This window comes from Oncorhynchus keta, chromosome 23 (assembly GCF_023373465.1).
Source record: "Oncorhynchus keta strain PuntledgeMale-10-30-2019 chromosome 23, Oket_V2, whole genome shotgun sequence".
NCBI classification, from domain to species: domain Eukaryota; kingdom Metazoa; phylum Chordata; class Actinopteri; order Salmoniformes; family Salmonidae; genus Oncorhynchus; species Oncorhynchus keta.
The window spans coordinates 19,816,689-19,842,591 of NC_068443.1; the positions used below are offsets into that span (position 1 = coordinate 19,816,689).

The window sequence follows — 25,903 nt, forward strand, 5'->3', positions numbered from 1 at the left end:
CACAATTTGACGTCACTTAATTTTAACGATCGTCACTTCCGCGAGACGAGTGTCTTTTTTTTCTCTTCTTTTTCCCAATGACAGAGATAATCCTTGCCAATGATAATGAATAAAGATTCATGTTGTAGCCTTTTAACATTGTTTTTAGCGATCAAAATGCGTGTTTTGTTATTGGCATTAAACATGAACCCATTTACTGTGCCAATTAGATGCATTCTGGGATAGTGTCAACATGGCAGCCTACATGTTGTTCCTTGTACCCTTCTGAGTTAAGCGCTCAGATTCTTTGAATTTTGTTAGATTTCCGTGAAAACGTTTAAATATGTTTCACTTACTTTGTAATAGAGTCAGCACAACTGCACCGTTGCGCCCCGTTTACTCGCATTTGAATAGAACACACGGTTTATGGAGACAGCCACGGTAGGACAACGTTCTAGTTGGCTAATGCCGGTAGTCAGCTGATCAGACAGCTACTATAGTTACAGACCTTAGACTTTGCACTAGCTAATATGATTCCTTATGAAAACAATATTAGTTCAGCTCTGTCCCAAAGTTGTAAGTAGTGTTGTTCACTGTTCAGTAAAGTGATTTTAATGGAATGGACCATCCAGAAGTGTCATGCCTTTTGTAACTTTTTTTGTCACAATTTTAACAATACATTGAGTGAAAAGCCCACCACATAGTTATTATTAGTTGTTAAGCTCATGTTGTCCATGTCCCTCAAACCTGTATAATACAGATCACACTACAAACAGTACAGCTTGTTATATTGTTTGTTTGTTTTGTTTTCGTTTCAGATCACGGCTATACACAACACAATTGGCCAATGCAGGCAACTCCTCTGGACAGCCAAGTAATGCTGCTGGGCGTATCTGGGGTCTGGCTCAAGCAGCAGTTCGCCAATCTGCCTGCTGCATGTCAAAACCACCAGGGGGGGCCCTGAAGTTCATCTTGGGGCCAGTGGTTCTCACCATCTCTGCTCGAGTACTTGGTAGTGTAGCATATTGCCAGGCAGATGTGAATAACAATGTTCTACTAGAGCTTCAAGCCAAAGAAACTGAGCCTGAGTTTGACTGGCATATCCTGTGGGAGTTTGTCAAACCCCAGCTTTTTGCCCTTCTTGGTGCTGTTGTGGTGAGCAACATAACTTAACACTACTGGACAATCTACTGTTTAGACAGTAACATGTTGGCTAAACTCCAGTGGTGTTTTAATTGTATTGGAATGCTGAGATATTTCAGACCAATCATGTTTTTTTTGCAGCTTGCTTTTGGTGCTGCCATCTTGAATATTCAAATTCCCCTGATGTTGGGCAATCTGGTGAACATAGTGGCACGCTACATGAGAGAACATACTGGGAATTACATGAGAGAGATGAGGGGACCTGCTCTGAAGTTGCTGGGATTGTATGGTCTCCAAGTAAGTTGTTTGTCAAAAAAGTCATTGTCAATGATTTAATTTAAATGTAGATTGAATAATCTAGTTCTGTGGAATACATAGAAAAACAATATGGTCATGAAATCTCTTTCCTGGCTTCAGGGTCTGCTCACGACTGGTTACATCATCCTGCTTTCCAGGGTAGGGGAGCGAGTAGCAGCAGACATGAGAAAGACTCTTTTCCAATCTTTACTCAGGTATACACCCAGTTGCACTAATATATATTGAAAGCAACAAGAGGTAGAATAGACCAGTTCCAAGACAGAGAGTAGAGTGACTGACTAGATGTCACTAGACCTGCTATCCACTCTCCAACTTTTACTCTTGCTAACACAAAACTTGGCATTTTTGTTTCAGGCAAGATGTAGCCTTCTTTGATTCCAACAAAACTGGCATGCTGGTGAACCGTTTGACCGCTGATATTCAGGAGTTCAAGTCTTCCTTCAAACTGGTCGTCTCTCAGGTATGGCTGCGTACATATGAATTTATTGGATAATTAAAAGTAGTAGGCTGCTCCAGCCGAAGACAACATGCATTCAAAATGATCTAGGATAAAAACACAATAAAGCTTATTTCCATTGTGATTCCCTATGCACTAACCTATCACATATTGCCATAACTTTTCAGTATAATTTATTAATTAGCTGTTGCTCCCATCTAGAGACAGTTCACAAGATCGAAATCTAATGATATTGCCTCAATTACTCATATCTACAGGGCCTGCGGAGTGTAACACAGACAGTTGGCTGTTTCGTGTCCCTCTATGTCATCTCCCCTAAACTCACTGGTATGACAGTGGTGATACTTCCCTGTCTGGTGGGGGCAGGAGCTCTGATTGGCTCATTCCTTCGCAGGCTGTCCCGATTGGCTCAGGAACAGGTGACATCTTCACTCATTCTGACTCATTCACTATCTGAAACACATTAGAGAAATAGATAAGTGTCAACTGAGAAAGCATTCTACTGAGTTTATCAGAACTACAGCATGAAGAATGGTGTGTGCTGAGCATTGGTGTCTGTCTGTGTCTAGACTGATATACAGTATGTGTATTGTTGTAGGTGTCGAAAGCAACAGGGGTGGCAGACGAGGCCCTTGGCAATGTGAGGACAGTGAAAGCCTTCGCCATGGAGGAGCGAGAGATGCAGTGAGTGACAGTCTATTATAGTCCAGATCAGACAATATTATCAGACCTGCCTTATAATAAAGTCACAATTGTCTTTCAAAGCATTGCTAATTTCACCCCTTATTAGAGGGATTGTGTGAAAGAATGTAACAATTTGTCTGTGTTTTGCAGGTTATATGCCTGGGAAGTGGACAAATCATGCGAGATGAATGAATCTCTAGGCTCAGGGATAGCTGTTTTCCAAGGAATGTCAAATATCGTCCTGAACTGTGAGTTCCTTTTATCATGAATAGTGGATTGAACTTGCTATTTATTTAAGTATGCCATTGCTTATCTGTTACATGGTTCCTTTTCTTGCAGGCATTGTTTTAGGCACCATCTTTGCTGGTGGGTCATTGATGGCAGGTGATGAAATGTCTCCAGGTGACCTGATGTCTTTCCTGGTGGCTTCACAGACGGTGCAGAGGTAAAATATTTGTTGTTAGCAAAGATAACACTTAAGCTAATCTCTCACACTGTAACGTGCCAAATGCTTGCATTATCAAATGGAAGTGTTCAATGAACGTTAGGTGAATAACAAATTGGATTTGACCTATCCTTTGGTTATTTTTCTTAGGTCTTTGGCCAGCATCTCTATCCTGTTTGGCCAAGTGAGTAAAGACTTGACGTATAGAAGAAGTCAGAAATACATTGCTATCAATGTAGTTTCAGGTTTCACAAGGTGATCAGTTGATATGGCAATAAGAAATTAGAACCTACCATGTTTTGCAGATGGTCAGAGGCCTCAGCTCTGGGGCCCGTGTTTTTGAGTACCTGTCTTTGGAGCCTACCATTCCACTTTCGGGAGGAGGCCGCATTCCTTACAAATCTCTGACAGGACGGGTGGACTTCATGAACATTACTTTCAGGCATGACCACATCAGAAAGACAAAATTAACAAAAAGACACACAAACACATACAAATTATATATATCAGTAAGTTACATTTTTTGTATTTGTTTTTCCACAGTTACCCAACGAGACCTGGCCAACGGATCCTAAAGAACTTCAACCTCATCATCCCCCCCTGTAAGACTGTCGCAATCGTTGGAGAGTCCGGAGGAGGTAATGTTCCATGCGTTCCCATGGATACAAGTTCTCAATTAGTCTGATTACATAAACATAATGAAATATTTATGAAAATTATGTGTCAGTTATGGTTCTCCTGCACTGCAGGGAAGTCCACAGTGGCCTCCTTGTTGGAGCGTTTCTATGACCCCAGCAGTGGTGTGATCATGTTGGATGGTCTGGATATCCGGACACTGGATCCATCCTGGCTCAGAGGACAAGTCATTGGATTTATCAATCAGGTAAATGTTGTAGAATAATCATTCTGTTTTCTAGTGCATAAGGATGTTCTAGAGTCTTCTTTTAGAACTGCTTCAGATTTGGTTATTGTCCTCCGTAAGAAACAGCCTTCTTGTGTGATTTTTGCCATAATAACATTTACATTACATTTACATTTAAGTCATTTAGCAGACGCTCTTATCCAGAGCGACTTACAAATTGGTGCATTCACCTTATGACATCCAGTGGAACAGCCACTTTACAATAGTGCATCTAAATCTTTTAGGGGGGTGAGAAGGATTACTTATCCTATCCTAGGTATTCCTTAAAGAGGTGGGGTTTCAGGTGTCTCCGGAAGGTGGTGATTGACTCCGCTGTCCTGGCGTCGTGAGGGAGTTTGTTCCACCACCATTGGGGGGGCCAGAGCAGCGAACAGTTTTGACTGGGCTGAGCGGGAACTGTACTTCCTCAGTGGTAGGGAGGCGAGCAGGCCAGAGGTGGATGAACGCAGTGCCCTTGTTTGGGTGTAGGGCCTGATCAGAGCCTGGAGGTACTGAGGTGCCGTTCCCCTCACAGCTCCGTAGGCAAGCACCATGGTCTTGTAGCGGATGCGAGCTTCAACTGGAAGCCAGTGGAGAGAGTAGTGATAGCAATGTTACTTTGTTATTAACAATTCAGAACCCACCCCTGCGTGTAGGAGCCTGTGCTGTTTGGCTCCTCCGTGATGGAGAACATTCGCTTTGGAAAGCCGGAGGCCACTGATGCTGAGGTCATCAATGCTGCCAAGCAGGCCAATGCCCACCGCTTTATCACAGGCTTTCCAGATGGATACAACACTGTGGTTGGTAAGTGACAGCACATATTTGAGAAAAAAACATATTTTTTTGTGAATGGCCCAGTTCTAACATCCTCTGATTTATTACTAGTCTATACCACTCTAATAAATCCCAGACACACATATTCAAATCTAAAGGGGCTTAAATGCTTTTTAACATAAGTAGTACTAATTGCATTATAATAAGTGCTTTTACTGAATATTGTATCTCTGTGGACACATAGGTGAGCGAGGAGTGGCTATGTCAGGGGGCCAGAAGCAGCGTATTGCCATTGCCCGCGCCCTGATCAAGAACCCCAGCATCCTGGTCCTGGACGAGGCCACCAGTGCACTGGACGCAGAGTCAGAGCGGGTGGTGCAAGAGGCTCTGGACCGGGCCACCACAGGACGCACTGTGCTCATCATCGCCCACAGACTCAGCACCATCCAGAGGGCAGACCTCATCTGTGTCATGAGCAATGGACGCATTGTAGAGGTGAGGGAGCGGCTAAAGCACTGAAGGAAGAGAGGGATGTCTATTGTCCTCTGTCCCATTGGTGTTTTTTTCCAGACACGTTTTCTTGTCATTAAAGTAATAATCGTAAAGTTTTTTTAAAGAGCATCGCAACACGTAATGATGTATGTCAATTTAACTACAAATGCTTGGTTGTATAGTTTTTGTCTTGTCTCTTCCTAGGCTGGAACTCACACAGAATTGCTGAGCAAAGGAGGGCTGTATGCTGACCTGATACGCAGGCAGAGATCAGAGGGAGAGAAGTGAACACTACTTTGAAATGGCACAAAACTGTAGGCCAATATCATGAACTAGGGACAGCCTTTTCATAAGAAATGAAAAAGATGCATAGGTATTATCACTTGTTTTGTTGGTGTAAAGTTGATTTAGTTTAATGGTCCAATTCCATTTTTTTTAAAGCCAAATGTTGGACCAATTGAATTATATTTTGTGGCCCAAGTAAGGCTGAAATTGCAAGTGTTTATCATGTGTTTATAGGAAGAGAATACTAACTGTACAGGATGTGAATGTGGTTTTAGCAGGGTTACTTGGCCCTGTGTCTGTACATTTTGCAATACTTTTAATCATTAAATTCTATTCATCCACTAATCTGTTTTCAGAGAGAGCAAGAGAATGCTAATTTGGTACAGAGCAGACCTAACCCACTATTAAATTAGTCAAAACAGGAAAATTATACATCTGGCTAGAAACAGAAAAAATGTCCTTGTGTGCTACCAACAGTGCATTCGGAAAGTATTCAGACTGTCACGAACCGGCTCAAAGCCCGGAACAAAAGGGAGACAACGTGGAGATAAGGAGTAACAAAATATATATTTATTAAATAAGTAACTAAGTATAATATACAATGGTGTGTGTAATCAGTAGTGTCAGTGAGTGTTTTGTATGCATGAATGTGACAATGCAGGGTGTTGAAAGATGCTAAAGCAAACAACCAAAAAACCGCCAAGAAACACAACAAAATCTATAAAGGTGTCTCTGCATGGAGAGAGTCTCTTCCATGAATGTGGAAGAGGTCTATTTATCCTGGGACACACCGGGCCCAGATGTTTCCCATGTAGCTGACGACCCTCAACTCCGCCCACCCGCATCCTAATAAGGAAACAAGAACAAAGAGAGAATACGGCAGACAGTTGGAGGGTCGTCACACCCCCCCATTAAACCAGGGACCAACAAGGGCTCCGGAACAACGGCACAGCTGCTGCGTCCCAAATTGATGAGGGGTTATGTGTTCACACCTCCACCTGCCCCAGCCAACCTCCTCCCCAGACCTCAGCAAACTTTGCGCATAGGAAGCAATGTTTAAGAGGAAAGAAGAACACAAGACCAGGAGGGAACAGACAGGAACTTGGCACAAAAGACCACAACCGCTACAAACTCCAACGAAAAGAACATCAGGGTCCTTCTTAATTTTTACAACAACTCCCAACGATTCATAGTCACTTCCCAACGTAACAGAATTTCACTAATTTCAATCATTCAACCTTGTAGTGTTCAGCGATCTTCAACAGCTGTTCTTTAGTACATAAGTCTAACAGTTCCTCTGATGGAAAGCGAATGAACTTGTCTACATGAGACACCATAGTCATAAGTAAATAATATTGCTCAACCCCTCTGCTGAGCACATCAGACCACAACCACAGAAATGACAATCACCCTGAGCACCACAGTAGAGAGATGAGATACGGACCTTCCCCAAAACCTATAATAACTCAACCTTAGTCTTCGTGCAGATTTGCGTGGGTATTTACGCACTGTAGCCCGCTGGTAAGGAAATATAACTCCCCAGCATGCTGGCAAATTCCACCAAGCCACGGATGTGCCCCCGAGACAACTGCTCAGTCCACAGACACCACACAAAAATAACAAACACCATGCCCAACATATCCAAAATTGAAACACGTCGCTAAGCCTATCAGGGGGAAAAGGCTATAGCTCCGGGAGGCAAGGTCCACTACCCTACCCAAATCTCCCACCGAGGTACACAGCCGATTACTCATCTCCTCAGACTGATGTCCCAACAGAAAGTAGAACACGTTTCCAGGCTAGGCAGGGCCTGGATGGAAATGAACCATTATCTCTCTCCAAGCAGCACACAAACCAAACAACAAAGGCAACCAATACTGGATCTATCTACCTCAAACAAAATATGCAAACCAAACACGTACCTCCACGGTCTCCCAAATCAATACGTTCAAATATCCCGGATGAGCCCCCACTTGTCACGAACCGGATCAAAGCCCGGAACAAAAGGGAGATAATATAGCTGTAACTGACGACCCTCATAAGGAAACAAGAACAAAGAGAGAATACTGCAGACAGAGTGGGAGGGCTGTCACAAGACCCCTTTACTTTTTCCACATTTAGTTACCTTACAGACTACTTCTAAAATTGATAAAATATTTTTTTCCCTCGTCCACACACAATACCCCATAATGACAAAGTGAAAACAGATTTTCTGGAATCAAGAGGGAATAAGTGTGACAAATTCTTCCAACCATCCCTAGTTTTTCAACTGGAATTTCTGCAGGAGAAAAAACAGAACCAACTGAGGCTGACTTTTAACCCACGGGTAGATCGGTGGTGGTCTGTGCCGTTTAAGATGAGGGAGGATGATTTAAAAAATGTATTATAAACCATTTACCTAAGGATTCAGACCCTTTACTCAGTACTTTGTTGAAGCACCTTTGGCAGCGATTACAGCCTCGAGTCTTCTTGGGTATGATGCTACAAGCTTGGCACACCTGTATTTGGGGAGTTCCTCCCATTCTCCCAATAGCACAGCTATTTTCAGGTTTCTCCAGAGATGTTAGATCGGGCTCTCGCTGGGCCCTTCAAGGACATTCAGAGACTTGTCCTGAAGCCACTCCTGTGTTGTCTTGGCTGTGTGCTTAGTGTCGTTGTCCTGTTGGTAGGTGAACCTTCATCCCAGTCCGAGGGCCTGAGTGCTCTGGAGCAGGCTTTCATCAAGGATCTCTCTGTACTTCGTCCCGTTCATCTTTCCAGCTATCCTGACTAGTCTCCCAGTCCCTTACACTGAAAAACATCCCCACAGCATGATGCTGCCACCACCATGCTTCACCGTAGGGATGGTGCCATGTTTCCTCCAGGCGTGACGCTTTGCATTCAAGCCAAAGAATTCAATCGTGGTTTAATTAGACCAGAGAATCTTGTTTCTCATGGTCAGAGTCCTTTAGGTGCCTTTTGGCAAACTCCAAGAGACCTGTCATGTGCCTTTTACTGAGGAGTGGCTTCCGTCTGGCCACTCTACCATAAAGGCCTGATTGGTGGAGTGCTGCAGAGATGGTTCACCCATCTCCACAGAGGAACTTTGGAGCTCTGTTAGGGTGACCATCAGGTTCCTGGTCACCTCACTGACCAAGACCCCCCTCCCTCATTGCTCAGTTAGGCCGGGCGACCAGCTCTAGGAAGAGTCTTGGTGGTTCCAAACTTTTTCAATTTAAGAATCATGGAGGCCACTGTTCTTTGGGACCTTCAATGCTGCAAACATATTTTAGTACCCTTCCCAAGCTCTGTGCCTCGACACAATCCTGTCTCGGAGCTCTACGGAAAATTCCTTCAACTTCATGGCTTGGTTTTTGCTCTGAAATGCACTGTCAACTGTGCGACCTTTTATAGACAGATGTGTGCCTTTCCAAATCAAATCCAATCAATTGAATTTACCACATGTGGACTTCAATTAAGTTGTAGAAACATCACAAGGATGATGTGTCAGCCTAAAGGTACTGCACAATATTAAGGAATGCTATAGATGGAAGGAATCTAACGACTTCTGGGAAAATGTAAACACACTAAACAAACAACAACATGAAGACGTATCTATCCAAAATAGAGATGTATGGATAAACCACTTCTCCAATATTTTTGGCTCTATAACAGAGAACAAACAGCAAGAACATATACATGATCAATTACAAATCTTAGAATCGGCTATTAAAGACTACCAGAACCCACTGGATTCTCCAATTACATTGAATGAACTACAGGACCAAATACAAACCCTCCACCCCAAAAAGGCCTGTGGTGTTGATGAAAACCAGCTATATGCACACAACCCCAAAAATGAGGTAGAAACTGAGCTGCCCTTCCTAACCTCCTGCCAAATTAGAGACACATATTTCCCTCTGATTACACAGACCCACAAAGAATACCAAAACAAATCCAATTTTGATAAACTCCCATATCTATCGAGTGAAATTGCACAGTGTGCCATAACAGCAGCAAGATGTGTGACCTGTTGCCACAAGAAAAAGGCAACCCGTGGAGAACAAACAGCATTGTAAATATAACTCACATTTATGTTTATTTATTTTCCTTTTTGTACTTGAACTATTTGCACATCATTTTAACTATGTACATAGTCATGATATGACATTTTAAATGTGCCTATTCCTTTGAAACTTGTGAGTGTAATGTCTACTGTTAATTTTTTATTGTTTCATTTACTTTTGTCTATTATCTATTTCACTTACTTTGGCAATGTAAACATGTTTCCCATGTGTGTGTGTGTGTGTGCGTGCGTGCGATAATCATTGTGTAAAATAGATTATACTGTGTGAAGATGGTGGTTCTAGCTAAACTATTAACATATTTAACAAGATTGTACGCCTACAGGCTGTCTAATTGGACCAATGTCTGAGGATTTCGTTAGAAGGTAACATTAGAGATGTTACATTTTTTGTAAATATTTCTAAGATTGACAGTCATTACAGGTTCATTATCCACATGAATGCTGTTTCACTGAGGGAATGGGTGGTGATTCACCCGCATGTTGCAGTTCAGAATTTGACCGCTTTAGATGCCGGTGAAGCAGCAACATTGTAGCTGTGAATAACAGCGAACGTTCGTTAACAACATTTCCACTGGGGCTGCATTCCACTACTATTAGCTAGCTAAAGGCTAGCTTTATTGACAAAATATGCAGAAGTATGAAAAACTTGAGAAGATTGGAGAGGGTAAGTGTGTCTGTTTCTTTCCCAGATAATCTCTGTTATCTAATAATGTTGTTTTCTGTTAGCATTGCTAGATCGCTAACGTTAGCCAGCTAGCGATTTTGAATGACAAGTCATTGACATTGATATGTTACACACGTTTGATAATATTTAGCTAATTTGACAATGTATTTCCTACCTAGCAGCAAGATTAAGCCACAATGAAATTTTAGTCTGTTAATTTAATTAAAGTTGAGCTAGCTAACGTCATTATTCCAGTCATGGGCAAGTTAGCTAGCAATGTAGCTAAGCAAGCTAACAACCCATTCAGCCAAGCTAGCTAGCCATCTCGTAAAATTTGTGATTTCTTTCTGCAGGCACATATGGAACTGTTTTCAAAGCAAAAAATAGAGAAACGCATGAAATCGTGGCTTTAAAAAGAGTGAGATTGGATGACGACGATGAGGTAGGAATTATTGAGACTACAAATATAGCTATGCTAAAGCTAGTCAACTGGTTAGTTTGCTAAGGTTATGGCATAGTTGTTGACGGCTCAATTTGCTTGCTGGTTTCTTGTAGGGGGTCCCAAGTTCTGCCCTGCGAGAAATTTGCCTCCTGAAAGAACTGAAGCATAAAAACATTGTGAGGTATGTCTGATGTGAAATTTGTCAAGTTCTGAAAATGCATAAATGAGCTATGTCCAACTATTTATTGTATGGCATACATCTTCCCGAATCAGAACTTAAGTTACTAGTAAATAACTTTTCAACAGTGTAATTTCTAGCATTATTTTAAATATCTAGCTATGCAGAGAGTTTAATTCACATTTAATTTTGCTTTTCCTAGATTGCATGATGTTCTGCACAGTGACAAGAAGTTAACATTGGTGTTTGAATTTTGTGATCAGGTGAGTGCTGCCAGATGTATGTGAATGCCGTTTTTGTATGAAGAGGAGTTTGTTGCTTTAGCTATGACAATTTACCAAAACCAATTTAAAGTAAAAGTGCCCGCCCACAAGATAAAAGTTTTCTCCCCAGTGATTCACTTGTTTGATTTGATGTCTGATTTTCTTTTTGCTGGGGTGCAGTGATTTAACTTGACTCTTACAACCACAGGATCTAAAGAAATATTTTGACAGCTGCAATGGAGACCTAGATCCAGAAACTGTCAAGGTGAGTTATTGAGATTCAAATAAGGTGCAGAATATGGCTCTGAGAAACATGTTTGTATAACCACACCATGATGTCCCATGACTGTAACTAAGTCAAATGCATGTAATGTCACACCAGTGGCGGTCAGTGCCGTTTAAGATGAGGGAGGATTTTTTTTTAAGAGCATAGCCTTATTTCTATTACAGCATATTGGATGAGACTCTTTCATATTCCATTCACCCACCTTAATGTAATAGCGTTAGGTTTAGGCTACTACATGTTACTCAAACGAGTTTCTATTGGACAAATTCAGGTTTTGGTCCTCGTTTTGTTTCCGTTTAACAAATGTTTTTGAACAGAATCGGCAGAATTAATACACCACTGATCACGCTTAAACATAGTGCACTTTCATAGCAGCCACGTTGTATTCCTTCTCGTATCAATGCGCTCTCCTCCTCTCACCTCTTCCCTTCACTTGTGGACTTCAATGCACAACACATCAGCTGTATGTGACCATGCAAAAAAACAACTTTCCAAGCTAAACCACTAAACACAGCCTACACAGTTGTCACCATATTATGAAAAGTATTTTTTAAATTTTACCTTTATTTAACCAGGTAGGCTAGTTGAGAACAAGTTCTCATTTACAACTGCGACCTGGCCAAGATAAAGCACAGCAGTTCGACACATACAACAACAGAGTTACACATGGAATAAACAAACATACAGTAGAAAAAAACAAATAAAAGTCTGTGAGTGAGTGCAAATGAGGTAAGATAAGGGAGGTAAGGCAATAAATAAACCATGGTGGCGAAGTAATTATAATATAGCAATTAAACACTGCAATGGTAGATGTGCAAGTAGAGATACTGGGGTGCCACGGAGCAAGATAAATAAATGAATACAGTATGGGGATGAGGTAGTTGCAAGGGCTATTTACAGATGGGCTATGTACAGGTGCAGTGATCTGTGAGCTGCTCTGACAGCTGGTGAGGGAGGTAAGAGTCTCCAGCTTTAGTGGCAGCAGAGAACTGGAAGGAGAGGTGGCCAAAGGAAGAATTGGCTTTGGGGGTGACCAGTGAGATATACCTGCTGGATCGCATGTTACGGGTGGGTGCTGCTATGGTGACCAGTGAGCTGAGCTAAGGCGGGGCTTTACCTAGCAGCGACTTGTAGATGACCTGGAGCCAGTGGGTTTGGCGACTGGTATGAAGCGAGGGCCAGCCAACGAGAGCGTACAGGTCGCAGTGGTGGGTAGTATATGGGGCTTTGGTGACAAAACGGATGGCACTGTGATAGACTGCATCCAATTTGTTGAGTAGAGTGTTGGGAGGCTATTTTATAATGACATCGTCGAAAGATCGGTTGGATGGTCAGTTTTTCCAGGGTATGTTTGGCAGCATGAGTGAAGGATGCTTTGTTGCGGAATAGGAAGCCAATTTTTAATTTTGGATTGGAGATGCTTAATGTGAGTGTGGAAGAAGAGTATAGGTATTTGTAGTTGTCCACATATTCTAAGTCAGAACCGTCCAGAGTAGTGATGCGTGATCGGTTGAAGAGCATGCATTTGGTTTTACTTGCAATAATGTCATAGTCAATGTAGCTAATAGAACTAGCGCGTTAGTAAACCCACTACAATCATGCAGTAACGTTAGTGTACAGTCAGTAAGCAGTTACACGGGCGGGCCCCGGTGGCAATAAATTAGTCATACCAAAAGCTTACCATGACTTGGAAGAGTTCCAGTGTTGTGTTGAAAAGTCATAGCCAGCTAGCTAACATAGCATCTCTCTGTTTGAGCAGGGTGTTTCAATGTCTAGCTGCATTTGCTAGCTAAGTGAAACTGAAAGTGAATAAAAAGACTTTTGCTTCTCCTTCATTTTGTAAGAAATTAATTTGTTCAGAACTGTTCAAATATTGTCTTCCTCTCTCTGAGTCAACTACTAACCACATTTTATACAGTGCAGTGCTAGCTAGCTGTAGCTTTCAGTAATAGATTCATTATCTGATCATTTGATTGGGTGGACAACATGTCAGATCATGCTATTGACTGTACATTTGTTTATTCCATGTGTAACTCTGTGTTGTTTGTGTCGCTCTGCTTTGCTTTATCTTTGCCAGGTTGCAGTTGTAAGCCTACCTGGTTAAATAAAGGTTAAATAAAATGCTGCAAGAGCTCTGATAGGCTGGAGGACATTGTCTGAAAGTTGTCATAATTACTATAAGTCTATGGAAGGGGGTGAGAACCATGAGCTTCCTAGGTTTTGTCAAGTCAATATAGCCAGAGGAGAACGAAGCTAGCTGTCCTCCGGCTACACCATTGTGCTACCCTACAGAGTTCTGTTGAAGGCTACTATATTCTTTCCAAATAGTGTGTTTTAATAAATTATTTGTTGACGTGATTATATTTAGATTAGTTTCATTTAAAAATGATAACTTTTTAAATGTTTAGACCTTTTTATTTTTTATAAAATTCACTGAGGATGGTCCTCCCCTTCCTCCTCTGAGGAGCCTCCACTGTGTGACATAAATTATTGTGTAACTCTGAAGACTACCACCAATGTCCTCTCTCATTAATCATGAGAATGAAGTATTACAGCTTTGTTGTCTTTCTGCATCTCTGTGCTTAACTCAGTCTTTCCCTACTTTCTGTATGTGCAGTCGTTCATGTACCAGCTGTTGAAGGGGCTTGCCTTCTGCCACAGTCGGAATGTTCTCCACAGAGACCTAAAGCCACAGAACCTCCTCATCAATAGGGTAAGTCAGTGGAAAGTTAGGCTTTGACTGGTTAAGTTCTAGTTCTTGAAAGTTAGAGGATACACTGTGCTGTAAGTGTCTTAACTTAAACAGAAATGATCTTGCTTGGTTAGTGAGAAACTCATTTACCTTTTCCATAGTCTACAATGTGGAATGATTTGCTTCTTTTAGAATGGGGAATTGAAGCTGGCTGACTTTGGCTTGGCTCGAGCCTTTGGAATCCCAGTGAGATGTTACTCAGCAGAGGTGATATGACAATTATTTTATTAATTTGGATATGAGCAAAGAAAATTAATGCCTAAATTACTGGTGACATTCAAGCTTCTCTCTCTCTCTGTAGGTTGTGACGTTGTGGTATAGGCCCCCAGATGTGCTCTTCGGTGCTAAGCTTTATTCTACCTCTATTGACATGTGGTCTGCTGGATGCATATTTGCAGGTATGTATAACCTTGTGGTCAAAATTGCACAGCAAGTTCAAGGGGATGATTGTACACTCACCTGTGTTATATTCTCTGAGTCACCCAGAAGCTTCTCGACCCATTTAATTTTGCCTAGCAGAGGAGTTGATGATGCCATTCTTACCCTCCTTAACATGGTCTATAGACATCTAGAGGGTGCCAAATCCCATGTTAGGGTTCTGTTTGTTGATTTTCTGCCTTCAACATAATCCAGCCCTACATTCTTGCACATAGACTCATTCGGACTGCTCTTTAGATGGGGGGGCTGGTTTTGTGGCTGTTGGACTTCCTGAGCCAACGTTCATAGCGAGTCAAAATAGGTGCCCAAGTGTCAGACATATGCAATACCAACACAGGCTCTCCTCAGGGATGTGTTTTGTCCTCAAGACCAAAGAGATGTGCATAGACTTCAGGAAGTGTACAACACCTACCTCTTAACATCTGTCAGAGGTCAGAATATAAAGATTGTAGAGGAATACAAATACCTTGGTGTCCTCTTGGACAATTAACTTCAGTGGAGTAAATGTACAGACCTGACCTACAAAAAGAGCCAACAGAGACTATTTTCTCAAAAAGCTGGGATCTTTTAATGTAGGCTGTACTATACTGACTCTGTTTTACAAATCTTTCATTGAAAGTATTTTAACTTTTTGAATTGTTTGTTGGTTTGGCAATGACACTGTCAGCCAGAGAAATCTGCTGAGAAGGATTATTACCAAAGCAAGGTACTTGGAGTCAAACAGAAAGGCCTGGATGAGATATTTAAGGTCAAGGCCCTCCAAGGCTCACAAAATCATTTTAGACCCAAGCCACCCCCTGTACCCGGACTTTGAACTGCTCCCCTCTGGGCGCAGGTATAGGGCACCCCTCAGCAAGAAAAACAGAACTAGACAATCATTTGTGCCAAGTGTGATATCCCTCCTAAATAGCTCCGGCTAATTTTCCTATTGACTCAGTAAGGCCAGCAGGCTAGTCTTTAAAAATGTTTTTTATATATGTTTATATATTTTTTATATTGGTATGTAACTGTTAGGAAAGTTCTATTTTCAATTTTGTTTTGTATTTAAACGCCACTTTAAACGTGTACATGACACTGCAACAATATTTCCCACGGGGACAATAAAGTAGGTAAATAAGTTAGGGCCTCTACCTTTTGTTGATCTTCTATAACTTTAGCTTTTTTTTATTTAGAGTTGGCAAACGCTGGAAGGCCCCTGTTTCCGGGTAATGACGTTGATGACCAGCTGAAGAGGATCTTCCGATATCCTTTCAGAGATGTTTAGATGGTAACCAGGTTCAATATACTGTCTGTGTTGTATAGTATGTAGAAACAAAGACACGGAAACTAAAGTTGGTCCACTTCGTTGAGATTAATCTATTGCAATGACTAAACTTTACCAGTCCTATTTACTGGTGAAAGTCTTTCCTTAATGCTGTGGCACATTGTTGGGTACACCAACTGAAGAACAGTGGCAGACAATGACAAAGCTTCCAGACTATAAGGTAGGCTATCCCACTGATGTTGTCAATTACTGATGACCATACAGAAACTCATGTTTTCTACTGCCTTCAGGAAAATAAGAATATATGATTTACAAGGTATGAGAGTAATTGACATTTGTAGATCAGATTCATCGATAAGAGATGGAACAAATATTTTCTGCGCTGCTGTCTGTTTACTGTACATCCATTTTCTCTATCGTTGGTTTTACCTACAGCCGTACCCCATGTATCCAGCCACGACCTCACTGGTGAATGTTGTCCCCAAACTCAGTAGCACAGGACGGGATCTCCTGCAGGTTAGTCCCCCCCCATAACCAATATATTAATCAGTATACAATGTATTATGCTATATCATTCCTTGACGTTAACATAAACTTACAATGCAATGTCCTTCACTGTAATACTCTGAATTCATATGAGCAAACCCACACTGTGGAGTTACAACAAACTAGTTGTGTGTAGTGTACCTGGCAGACAGCTTAGACAGGAATGTCACGTTGTCACTAGGTGGAGTCAGTGCTAAGCTTTTCCCAAATGCCACTTGAATACTTAAGAAATGTTGCCTTACAAACAACACACATCTGACTTGCATTATTTATGTTTTCTCTCTTTTAGAATCTGTTGAAGTGTAATCCTGTCCAGAGGATCTCTGCAGAGGAGGCATTACAACACCCTTACTTTGCTGATTTCTGCCCACCGTAGATGAGGTGCCCAAACACGTCACTCAACTGAACCTCCTCCATCGGAATCATTCCTCTTTCACTCCCATCTTCTCAACATGGATCTGTCTATCCCGACTCCCTACAAGGCTCATCCTTCAGCAGCACCTGTTTTGACTAAGACACTTCCCTTCAGTTCATCCTGTTGTGCCTCCAACTGGAATCAAGTCTTTGTGGGCTCTGCAATATTTTAGATTTTGTTAGCAAACCTGTCTGCTTTTGTCTGTGAAGCGCACTGATATGGAAACATATAACATGTAGCGAATAACAAATCTGGACCCAGAGAAACCGTGAATCCTTCTGAGCCAATAGCTGCGCAGCAGAGTAAGAGGTTTGAACAATTGAAGTTGCATAATGTACTGGCAAAATGTAGGTATTTGGATACATTGTTCAAATAGGTTTAATGTGCTACTGCTGTTAACTTGTCAATATTGCATTAATTGGTCATAAGATTGGAGACAGGCTTGCATATTTCCCTTGTTCTTCATCATAGTTATAACAATATTCCACTTAGAATAGGAGATTGTAAAATGGAGGGGGAGGCATATTAATCAGTTACTTCTCAGGCTTGCTGTTTAGCTTTTTGTGTTTGAGTTTTTTTGTGCACTTTGTAAATGGCAGTTGCTTTTTTAATAGTTTAGATCTCATCTACTCTATCAAGTAAAGTTGAACACTGAAAGTCGGTATTGTCAAAGCTGGGGCCAACGGATATATTTAATGAACAGTGGACCATACAAACTTGAGTCATTGCTTTTATTTTATAGTTACATTTTTGTAACTTTGTAGAATCTTTCATAATTGATCTAATCTCTTATAGCTTAAGAGAAAGTGAAGAGAGGAGGAAATCCACTGATACCTGTATTACCACATTACGATTGTTTTGCACCACTCTGACTTTGACTGTGTTCACTCAGATGGGTAACTTAATTTTGGCAAGGAACTAGCACATTTTTCAGTGTTATTTTACTCCAGCTACTTATCCCACGAAAGCCACCCTTATAAGTAATCTACCAAAACATTGGTTTGCATGGATAGGGGAAATATGTATTTTGATGATGTAAGATGACAAGCAGAATGCATGTATTTATTGATAATTGAATGTCTGCTTATGTGTGCATTGTCTTTTTTTCAATCAAACCAATTACTTTCAGTTGTATATGCTCTTCTTATTCAAATAATGATATTTGTGACACTTAGTTCCATGGCATTTTACAGCTCTTTATAGTGTGCATTGATGTTTGCATCTGAGTTGAGATTCAATTCCATTATCACATGCAGATATGTTGGATCTTAATTTGACCAGTTTCTCACAGCAGAAAATGTGAATTATTGTGTGGATTATAATTCATGGACATTTTTGTAGAGTTTGATACATTTTTAGATGGTGCAAATCAAGTCTGACATTTTAAAGTGAAAATTGCAAACTTTAGAAGCCTTTTAAACCTCAAATACACTACAAGTTTGCATTTCCTGCCGTGCAGGAAATTTCCTGCAACAGGGTGATAAAATTAAGATCCTACATCTGTAAAGACAAGCAATTCCAGTGCTTATTTTTTAGACAAGACTGCTGTAGATTATTAGTTTAAATATGGCTCGTTTCTATTTTGAAAGGAGTGGACTTTGCACTTTTATTATCATTGTTTTATTGTAAAACTTGGGTCAATTATTTAGACAATTGCTGTCAGCAGTGGTCTTTTTGTGTACATTTTAAAACACAATGGTTCAGTATTCAATAAAGTGGACTCAACATTTTTTTGTTGTTGTTGGAAAATGATTTCCTTTTCAGTAAAATCAAGACAAAGCTCCATCAATTTCAGAGCAGGGGCACGGTGGAAAAGATGGTCAACAACCAGACCTGGAGAGCCTTTTCCAACTTTCTGCCCTATGCACCAGCTGGCGTGAGTGAATTTATAATATAATAAATAATATATGCCATTTAGCAGACGCTTTTATCCAAAGCGACTTACAGTCATGTGTGCATACATTCTACGTATGGGTGGTCCCGGGAATCGAACCCACTACCCTGGCGTTACAAGCGCCATGCTCTACCAACTGAGCTACAGAAGGACCATTTCCGTTAAGATGTTACCATGGTCCATCACCCAGGATTTTAAAGTAACTTTTTGCACCAAATATTGTCAAATAGAATACCTCAGTTACACAAATGGTTCAAATAGTTGAAGGAACTCATATCATGGAGTGATGTGTCATACCATGTGTCTCCCGACCCCTCCTGTCTCAGCCTCCAGTATTTATGCTGCAGTAGTTTGTGTCGGGGGGCTAGGGTCAGTCTGTTACATCTGGAGTATTTCTCCTGTCTTATCTGGTGTCCTGTGTGAATTTAAGAATGCTCTCTCTAATTCTCTCTTTTTCTCTTTCTCTCGGAGGACCTGAGCCCTAGGACCATGCCTCAGGACTACCTGGCCTGATGACTCCTTGCTGTTCCCAGTCCACCTGGTCGTGTTGCTGCACCAGTTTCAACTGTTCTGCCTGCGGCTATGGAACTCTGACCTGTTCACCGGACGTGCTACCTGTCCCAGACCTACTGTTTTCAACTCTCTATAGTAGGAGCGGTAGAGATGCTCTGAATGATTGGCTATCAAAAGCCAACTGACATTTACTCCTGAGATGCTGACCTGTTGCACCCTCGACAACCACTATGATTATTATTACTTGACCCTGCTGGTCATCTATGAACTTTTAAACATCTTGGCCATGTTCTGTTATCTCCACCCGGCACAGACAGAAGAGGACTGGCCACCCCTTATAGCCTGGTTCCTCTCTAGGGGTCTTCCTAGGTTCTGGCCTTTCTAGGGAGTTTTTCCTAGCCACTGTGCTTCTACACCTGCATTGCTTGCTGTTTGGGGTTTTAGGCTGGGTTTCTGTACAGCACTTTGTGACATCAGTTGATGTAAGAAGGGCTTGATAAATACATTTGATTGATTGTTTAAGGGTAGATAAAGATGGTGTTACATGGTCTACATGTAATTACATGAATGATGATACATAGAAGACCAAACAATGCTGATTACATTTCCAGATAATTCTGCACGTGATGTTTCACGTAAGATTGAGAATTTTACACTTGATTAGGAGAGGGTATTCATTATTTAATGGATATTTAAGGTCAATCACATGGTGGAAGTATCATATACATACAGTACATAGTGCCAGTTGATCCTAGTTCAGTTCCACAGCTGTCTGTAGGCCTCCAACAGTGAGAAATACTATAATCTACTCTCTGTAAGATCCAGTCTTACAGAAGAATAACATTCCTTACAAGCCAGTGGCCACATACTGTACGTACAATATATATATATTTGTTGTTGTCAGGAAACATATCCCGGCTTCTCAGCCCCATATTCAATACTTCATGGTCACTGAATATTGCACAACCCTAAGCCTAGTTTTTCATGAAGATTTTTTCATTCTAAAGATTGAATAGTACCCTACCACACAACGTGGATATTAACCATCTCGCTCCCAACAAAATAGTAAAGTAACATGGCGGCTGATTATACACAAGGAGGAGTACACAATGATCATGCAAGGAGGAAAAGAGGTGAGGTGCAATAACAATACACATCATTAAGCTGCAAGAATGAAGGTCTTTAGACTATTAGTTGACATAAATATACAACACTGTCATCTACTTGGCTGTAATTTATTATGCTATAAAATACCCATTAAAAGACTTGAATCAATAAGCACAACCAGTATTGAGGTATTATTCAAATATGACAGGACCATGTCCATATTCTGTTTCAGACTACTGACTATTGTGTTGCTTCTGCTCTGCTATTCTTTGATTGGCATTAAGGCAGGGGTAGATAAGGATTCTAGTATGGGACACAGTATTGCACGTAGTACAAAGTATTCATAAAACGTTAACCCCTTAAATTTGCTACCTGTTTTACTTTCAATCTGATTTATAATGAATTGAATGTAAATTAGATTGATGTTTACAAAGCATAAGCAAATAGTTGCAATGTATTCTGATTTCTGTTAAGTACTTACTTTATGTTTTTCAGGAAGGACAGGTGATACCCCCTTGGTGGTGAGTTTTATAACTCACCTCCACATTGTCATGAAAGACCAAACCACAATGGGACACACAGTTAACACCAAGACAATGTCACATCATCAGTTGTGGTAACCCAGTACAAAAATGAATTCCTTTATGCCAAATCCACAAATTCCATTAGTAGGGGAGCTGTGTGACCAGAGTTGAAAATAAACAGTGTTAATAGCATTGATTTGACAATTACATTATTTTTGGACCAATGCATTTATTGCTCATAACAAAACACTGATTAACCATATCTTAAAGTTTACAACTTCAAAAAAGAGACCCTTACTGAGTGATGTTTGGCTTGGTTCTAGTCTCACCCAAGACAAGGAATATCCCAGGATACATAGTTGGATATAAGACGTGCCAATAAGGTAGCCAGTCTTGATCAGAGAGGGAGGTAATTGGCTCAGGAACCAAGGCTGATCTCAAGGTCTTTGTGCTTCTCATCAACAGTCATCTAATAAACAGACAAAAGCATAGAAATACAACTTCTAGAATTAGACATTTTCCATAGGAAAAAAGGTAAAGCTACAGATGTCCCTTTGAAGTGTTCTGGTTTCTTTTCCCTACAATGACCACATAACAAAGTTTAACATGACTATAACTAATTTCACATAGATTAAAAAAACTATGTTGTTAGCTAATTAATGCAAAGATCAACATGAACAGTAGCATAAGAGAAAATAGACACAAAAGATTTACAAAAAAAAGGTATGTACATAGGAAGATGGTTAAATATATAGTTTATTATATTTGATAATTTACACATCACAAACTGACTGTTAAGTTAGTCTTATTACATGTACTGGAATTCCAATAACAATAGTATATAACAATGCAATTATACAATGCATTTCAGTGTTTTAAACCACCTGAACTGAATAAAGTAGGGAACCTGGGACATGTATGTTTTTGAAGCACTGTATTAAACTGCCTCTGGCATCTAACAATTTCTACTCTGTGTCCGGTCCTAAAATGAAATAGAAGCTGGAAGACACTTGAGGTCCACTTGGATAACAACACAAACTAATGGACTCTTGGGGTAGGCCATTGTGTGCTCGTATGGCAAGTCTGCAGCTCCCTTGTCCTCCAATTCCCTTATGGTGCAACAGCAGTAATGGATACATTTATTTGCCTTTTTTAAACTTTTTTTTTTACATACTGTAAACATATCAACATATGAGCGAGATTGAATTTCTTAATGGCATTTTGATCTGGTATTTACACATTTCAATCAATATTTAGAACACCACCTTGACAATGTTTGTACTCCACTAGTTTCCAATAGGGAATAGTTTACGATCACAGGGGACTTGTGCTAATGAGTGTTTTTGTAGCAGTTAAAAGCCATGGTCATGGAACAAAACCATTTGAACAACACCCACATAAACTAACTTTAAGTTTGGTGGATCATCTTGCTTGTTTGTCTATTCTATTGAAAGTGGTGATTAAGAGGGGGGCTGAGTTACAGCAGACTCCTGTGAAGAGTGTCCATTTCCAGTGAAAATGGGAAACCATGACAGAAGAAAATGTTGTCATTGATGTACATTTTTTCAGCAATAAGCAGATAGAAAGCATGTGGAGCACAATATATAACAATGGGACATGTTCCTATTTTCCCCAAATCTCATGGAAAAGTTGTGATTTTTCAAATGTGAAAACATAAACACTTTTTTTCTACTTTCCAATATGTCACTTGTAAACAAAGAATTGCATACAATTATCTTGCAATAGTTTATCTTCCGGGGACCTAACGCGAGAGGCTTTCATTACTTGATAGTTTATAGTTTCAAATCAGTGATAGGATCAATCTCTAAACAGAATCATTTGAGTACGAAGGCAGCATAATTACTGCGAACTGTCTATTACTGGGGGGTTCAAGTTAGGTCTGCTGTTCTCCTTTGAGCATTGTGATCATAGTTGAGTGGGCATCACTGAAATCTGCATTCTCTTACTCTCAATTAGTTATAAATGAAAGAGTGGTAACATGAATATGTCTTTAAAACCCCTCTTGATTCTACTAATGAATGGACCTGGCTATGCTGATGCTACACATGCTAACCATGGCTAGCCTCTCAATTTGATATTCAGCACACCAGAACTGACTGCTACACTGAACAAAAATATGAATGCATCATGTAAAGTGTTGGTCCCAAGTTTCATGAGCTGAAATTAAAGATCCAATAAATGTTCCATACACACAAAAAGCTTATTTCCCTCAAATTGTGTGCACAAATTTGTTTATATCCCTGTTAGTTTCTCTTTTGCCAAGATCCCCCTGCATATCATCCCCCTGACAGGTGTAGCATATCAGTTATCTGACTAAACAGCATGATCATTACACAGGTGCACCTTCTGCTGGGGACAATAAAAGGCCACTCTAAAATGTGCAGTTTTGTCACACAACACAATGCCACAGATGTCTCAAGTTTTGAGGCAGCATGCAATTGGCATACTGACTGCTGGAATGTTCACCAGAGCTGTTGCCAGAGAACTGAATGTTAATTTCTCTACCATAAGCGTCGTTTTAGAGAATTTGGCTGTACATCCAACCGGCCTCACAACCGCAGACCATGTGTATGGCGTTGTGTGGGTGAGCTGTTTTCTGATGACGTTGTGAGCAGAGTGCCCCATGGTGGTGGTGAGGGGGGGGGGGAGGTTATGGTACGGGCAGGCATAAGGACAACGAGCACAATGGCAATTTGAATGCACAGAGATACAGTGCCAAGATCCTGAGGCCCATTGTCGTGCCATTCATCCGCCGCCATCAAGTCATGTTTCAGCATGGTAATGCATGGCCCCATGTTGCAAGGATCTGTACACAGTTCCTGGAAGCTGAACATTTCCCATTTCATCCATGGCATGTATACTCACCAGACATGTTACCCATTGAGTATGTTTGGGATGTTTGGGATCAACGTGTACGACAGCGCGTTCCAGTTCCCACCAACTTCACACAGCCATTAAAGAGGAATGGGACAACATTCCACAGGCCACAATCAACAGCCTGATCAACTCTACGCGAAGGAAAAGTTTAGCGCTGCTTGAGGCAAATGGTGGTCACACCAGATACTGGGGTGTGGATTTCCTAATCCACACCCCAACAAGTGCATATCTGTATTCCCAGTCATGTGATATCCATAGATTAGGGCCTAATTCATATATTTCCTATGAACTGTAACTCAGGAAAATCTTTGAAATTGCTGCATGTTGCGTTTATATTTTTGCTGAGTATATTACAATGGTTTAAATAAGTTGACATGAACTGAGACCACTCTGAAGTCCTCTCCATCTACATTACTAGTCTTATACATTACTAGTCTTATACATTACTAGGCTGATTAAAACCAATTCAAACACACTAATGTCACCCTGTTTAATAGAATACAACATGAATGGAACATCAAATAAATAGTGTCGTCGACGCCTTGATATGTCCGTCACCTGAGTTCTGCTTTGGAAATGCTTTTATTCTTATGATAGTGTTCTATTTCTAATCAGGCAATCGCTAGATCCTACTACTCTACACTAACCATGTTTGTAATAATACATGTTATTTCACAGTTTTCTGTCAAACCCCGAATATCCCACGTGCCCCCCCCCTTCACCCCCACCCTGCTTTATGTCGTCAACAAGCAAACTCCTCAAAGTTGCCTAGAGTCGGGTGACGAGGTAACATGTTCGGCGTGAATCCGAGACTGTCCGAGTGACTCCGGAGGGTGTCACAGGTGCTCTGTAAGACAAGGGAAGGGAGGGAGGGAAGAGGAGTTCAACCGTATTAAGGGAGGGGTGATGAGGGAGGGAGGAGAAGAGGAGATCGAGAGGCACACAGGTCACAGTAAAAATAGGAGGGGATGTGACATAAATAGGAAAAAAGAGGGACAATTTAACATAACCAGAACCAAGTGGAAACAGAATAGATGTAGATAACATGACGTTAACCATCATTGATACATCAGACAGAGGGAGATGGTTGAAAGCATAGTACACACATTGACAAAATAACACAATACAAATGGGTGAACATTAAATTGGTAGTGTAGGGGACATTTAAAATAGGTCAGTTGTGTTTCAGGGTATGGGTAGAGAGAAGAAAGAGAAGAGGGGTATGGTATGGATGAAGAAGGGAAAGAGAAAACAAAACAGTTTTTTAGTCCTTGTCTCTATGTTAGTATCTTGATTCCTACATGTTCATCGACATCCACATGATGTCTGCATACGTTTAGTGCAACTGCGGCTGTTTCAGTTAATATATTGCTGATATGTGGGTTCAAAAGAAGCATTAGCCATACTTTAGATGTAGATAGCTATTTCAGCAGACAAAGAACCATTTAATTTGATGCAAACTGCATTGCATGCAGACCTGTGATAGCATCACAAAGGAATGCATCTAGTGATGTTATTGGACACAGATTCCAGTAAAATGGTCCCCTTAAATGGACCTTGGTGCTGAAGGAAAGCAATATGTAGATGATCCCCTGCGGATCAGCTTTTGTTGTGCCATCTACAACTAATTATGTATGTATACACATTTATATTTTTCTCAGGAAACTGCATTTTATCCTAAGGGAAGGAAAGCATCTTTATTATTCAGTGAAAACAATAAGAAAGAAGCTAATTTTCTTATAGCAGAGTCCCAAATTGTCTTAACAGATGGAGAATCCAAACAATTCATTGTTTATAATAAACCGATAATAATCTCAGAATGAAAAATCCACACAGCAAACCTATTTATGGCATTAAGAGTCATTGATTTCAGAATAGACTCCACAGAAAATACATTGTATTGTATTTAGGAAGATTGACCTAACGCAATGTTGGAAAAACAAAGGTATAAAGTGATCACTACTAGTATGTTTTAAATCTCTGCAAAATCACCCACCAAACCAGCTTCAGGTGAACCAACATCTCTACAAAATCACCCACCAAACCAGCTTCAGGTGAACCAACATCTCTACAAAATCACCCACCAAACCAGCTTTAGGTGAACCAACATCTCTACAAAATCACCCACCAAACCAGCTTCAGCTGAACCAACATCTCTACAAAATCACCCACCAA

The 25,903-nt window shown here is 40.7% G+C and overlaps 3 protein-coding genes across 7 annotated transcripts in view; 2 read left to right on the plus strand and 1 right to left on the minus strand.

The window, feature by feature from the left end:
* The first annotated feature begins 107 nt into the window (after nt 1-107).
* On the plus strand, nt 108-6,083 carry abcb8 (ATP-binding cassette, sub-family B (MDR/TAP), member 8). Its single transcript, XM_035799688.2, has 16 exons — nt 108-420; nt 798-1,134; nt 1,264-1,419; nt 1,540-1,634; nt 1,795-1,900; nt 2,155-2,316; nt 2,496-2,581; nt 2,732-2,829; nt 2,921-3,026; nt 3,177-3,210; nt 3,332-3,468; nt 3,570-3,664; nt 3,776-3,909; nt 4,584-4,731; nt 4,946-5,196; nt 5,398-6,083. Exons 1-16 carry the CDS (start codon nt 323-325, stop codon nt 5,479-5,481), a joined length of 2,127 nt encoding a protein of 708 aa, XP_035655581.1. The 5' UTR covers nt 108-322; the 3' UTR covers nt 5,482-6,083.
* A 3,854-nt stretch (nt 6,084-9,937) lies between these two features.
* On the plus strand, nt 9,938-18,522 carry cdk5 (cyclin-dependent kinase 5). Its single transcript, XM_035799690.2, has 12 exons — nt 9,938-10,208; nt 10,562-10,650; nt 10,764-10,831; nt 11,031-11,091; nt 11,300-11,356; nt 13,995-14,090; nt 14,262-14,336; nt 14,431-14,527; nt 15,740-15,809; nt 15,991-16,051; nt 16,267-16,347; nt 16,667-18,522. Exons 1-12 carry the CDS (start codon nt 10,172-10,174, stop codon nt 16,751-16,753), a joined length of 879 nt encoding a protein of 292 aa, XP_035655583.1. The 5' UTR covers nt 9,938-10,171; the 3' UTR covers nt 16,754-18,522.
* A 963-nt stretch (nt 18,523-19,485) lies between these two features.
* Nucleotides 19,486-25,903, minus strand: part of asic1c (acid-sensing (proton-gated) ion channel 1c) — a 149,307-nt gene continuing 142,889 nt past the window's right edge. For 3 of the 5 annotated variants that reach the window (XM_035799694.2, XM_052476789.1, XM_035799691.2), the window contains exon 11: nt 24,457-24,575. In XM_035799694.2, coding sequence (XP_035655587.1) covers nt 24,497-24,575 — 79 coding nt within the window. In that variant the 3' untranslated portion in view covers nt 24,457-24,496. Of the gene's footprint in view, nt 21,300-21,553; nt 24,576-25,903 lie in introns of those variants that run through there. The other 2 variants (XM_035799693.2, XM_035799692.2) reach the window with 2 other exon arrangements.

Excerpts from the sequence above, each read along its gene's own strand:
- abcb8 (XM_035799688.2), top strand. The coding sequence starts at position 323 with ATGTTTCACTTACTTTGTAATAGAGTCAGCACAACTGCACCGTTGCGC. Across the intron at positions 1,635-1,794 it reads CTTTTCCAATCTTTACTCAG|GCAAGATGTAGCCTTCTTTG; the intron begins GTATACACCCAG and ends TTTTTGTTTCAG. Across the intron at positions 3,910-4,583 it reads TCATTGGATTTATCAATCAG|GAGCCTGTGCTGTTTGGCTC; the intron begins GTAAATGTTGTA and ends CCCTGCGTGTAG.
- cdk5 (XM_035799690.2), top strand. The coding sequence starts at position 10,172 with ATGCAGAAGTATGAAAAACTTGAGAAGATTGGAGAGG. Across the intron at positions 10,651-10,763 it reads GATTGGATGACGACGATGAG|GGGGTCCCAAGTTCTGCCCT; the intron begins GTAGGAATTATT and ends GGTTTCTTGTAG. Across the intron at positions 16,348-16,666 it reads CAGGACGGGATCTCCTGCAG|AATCTGTTGAAGTGTAATCC; the intron begins GTTAGTCCCCCC and ends TCTCTCTTTTAG.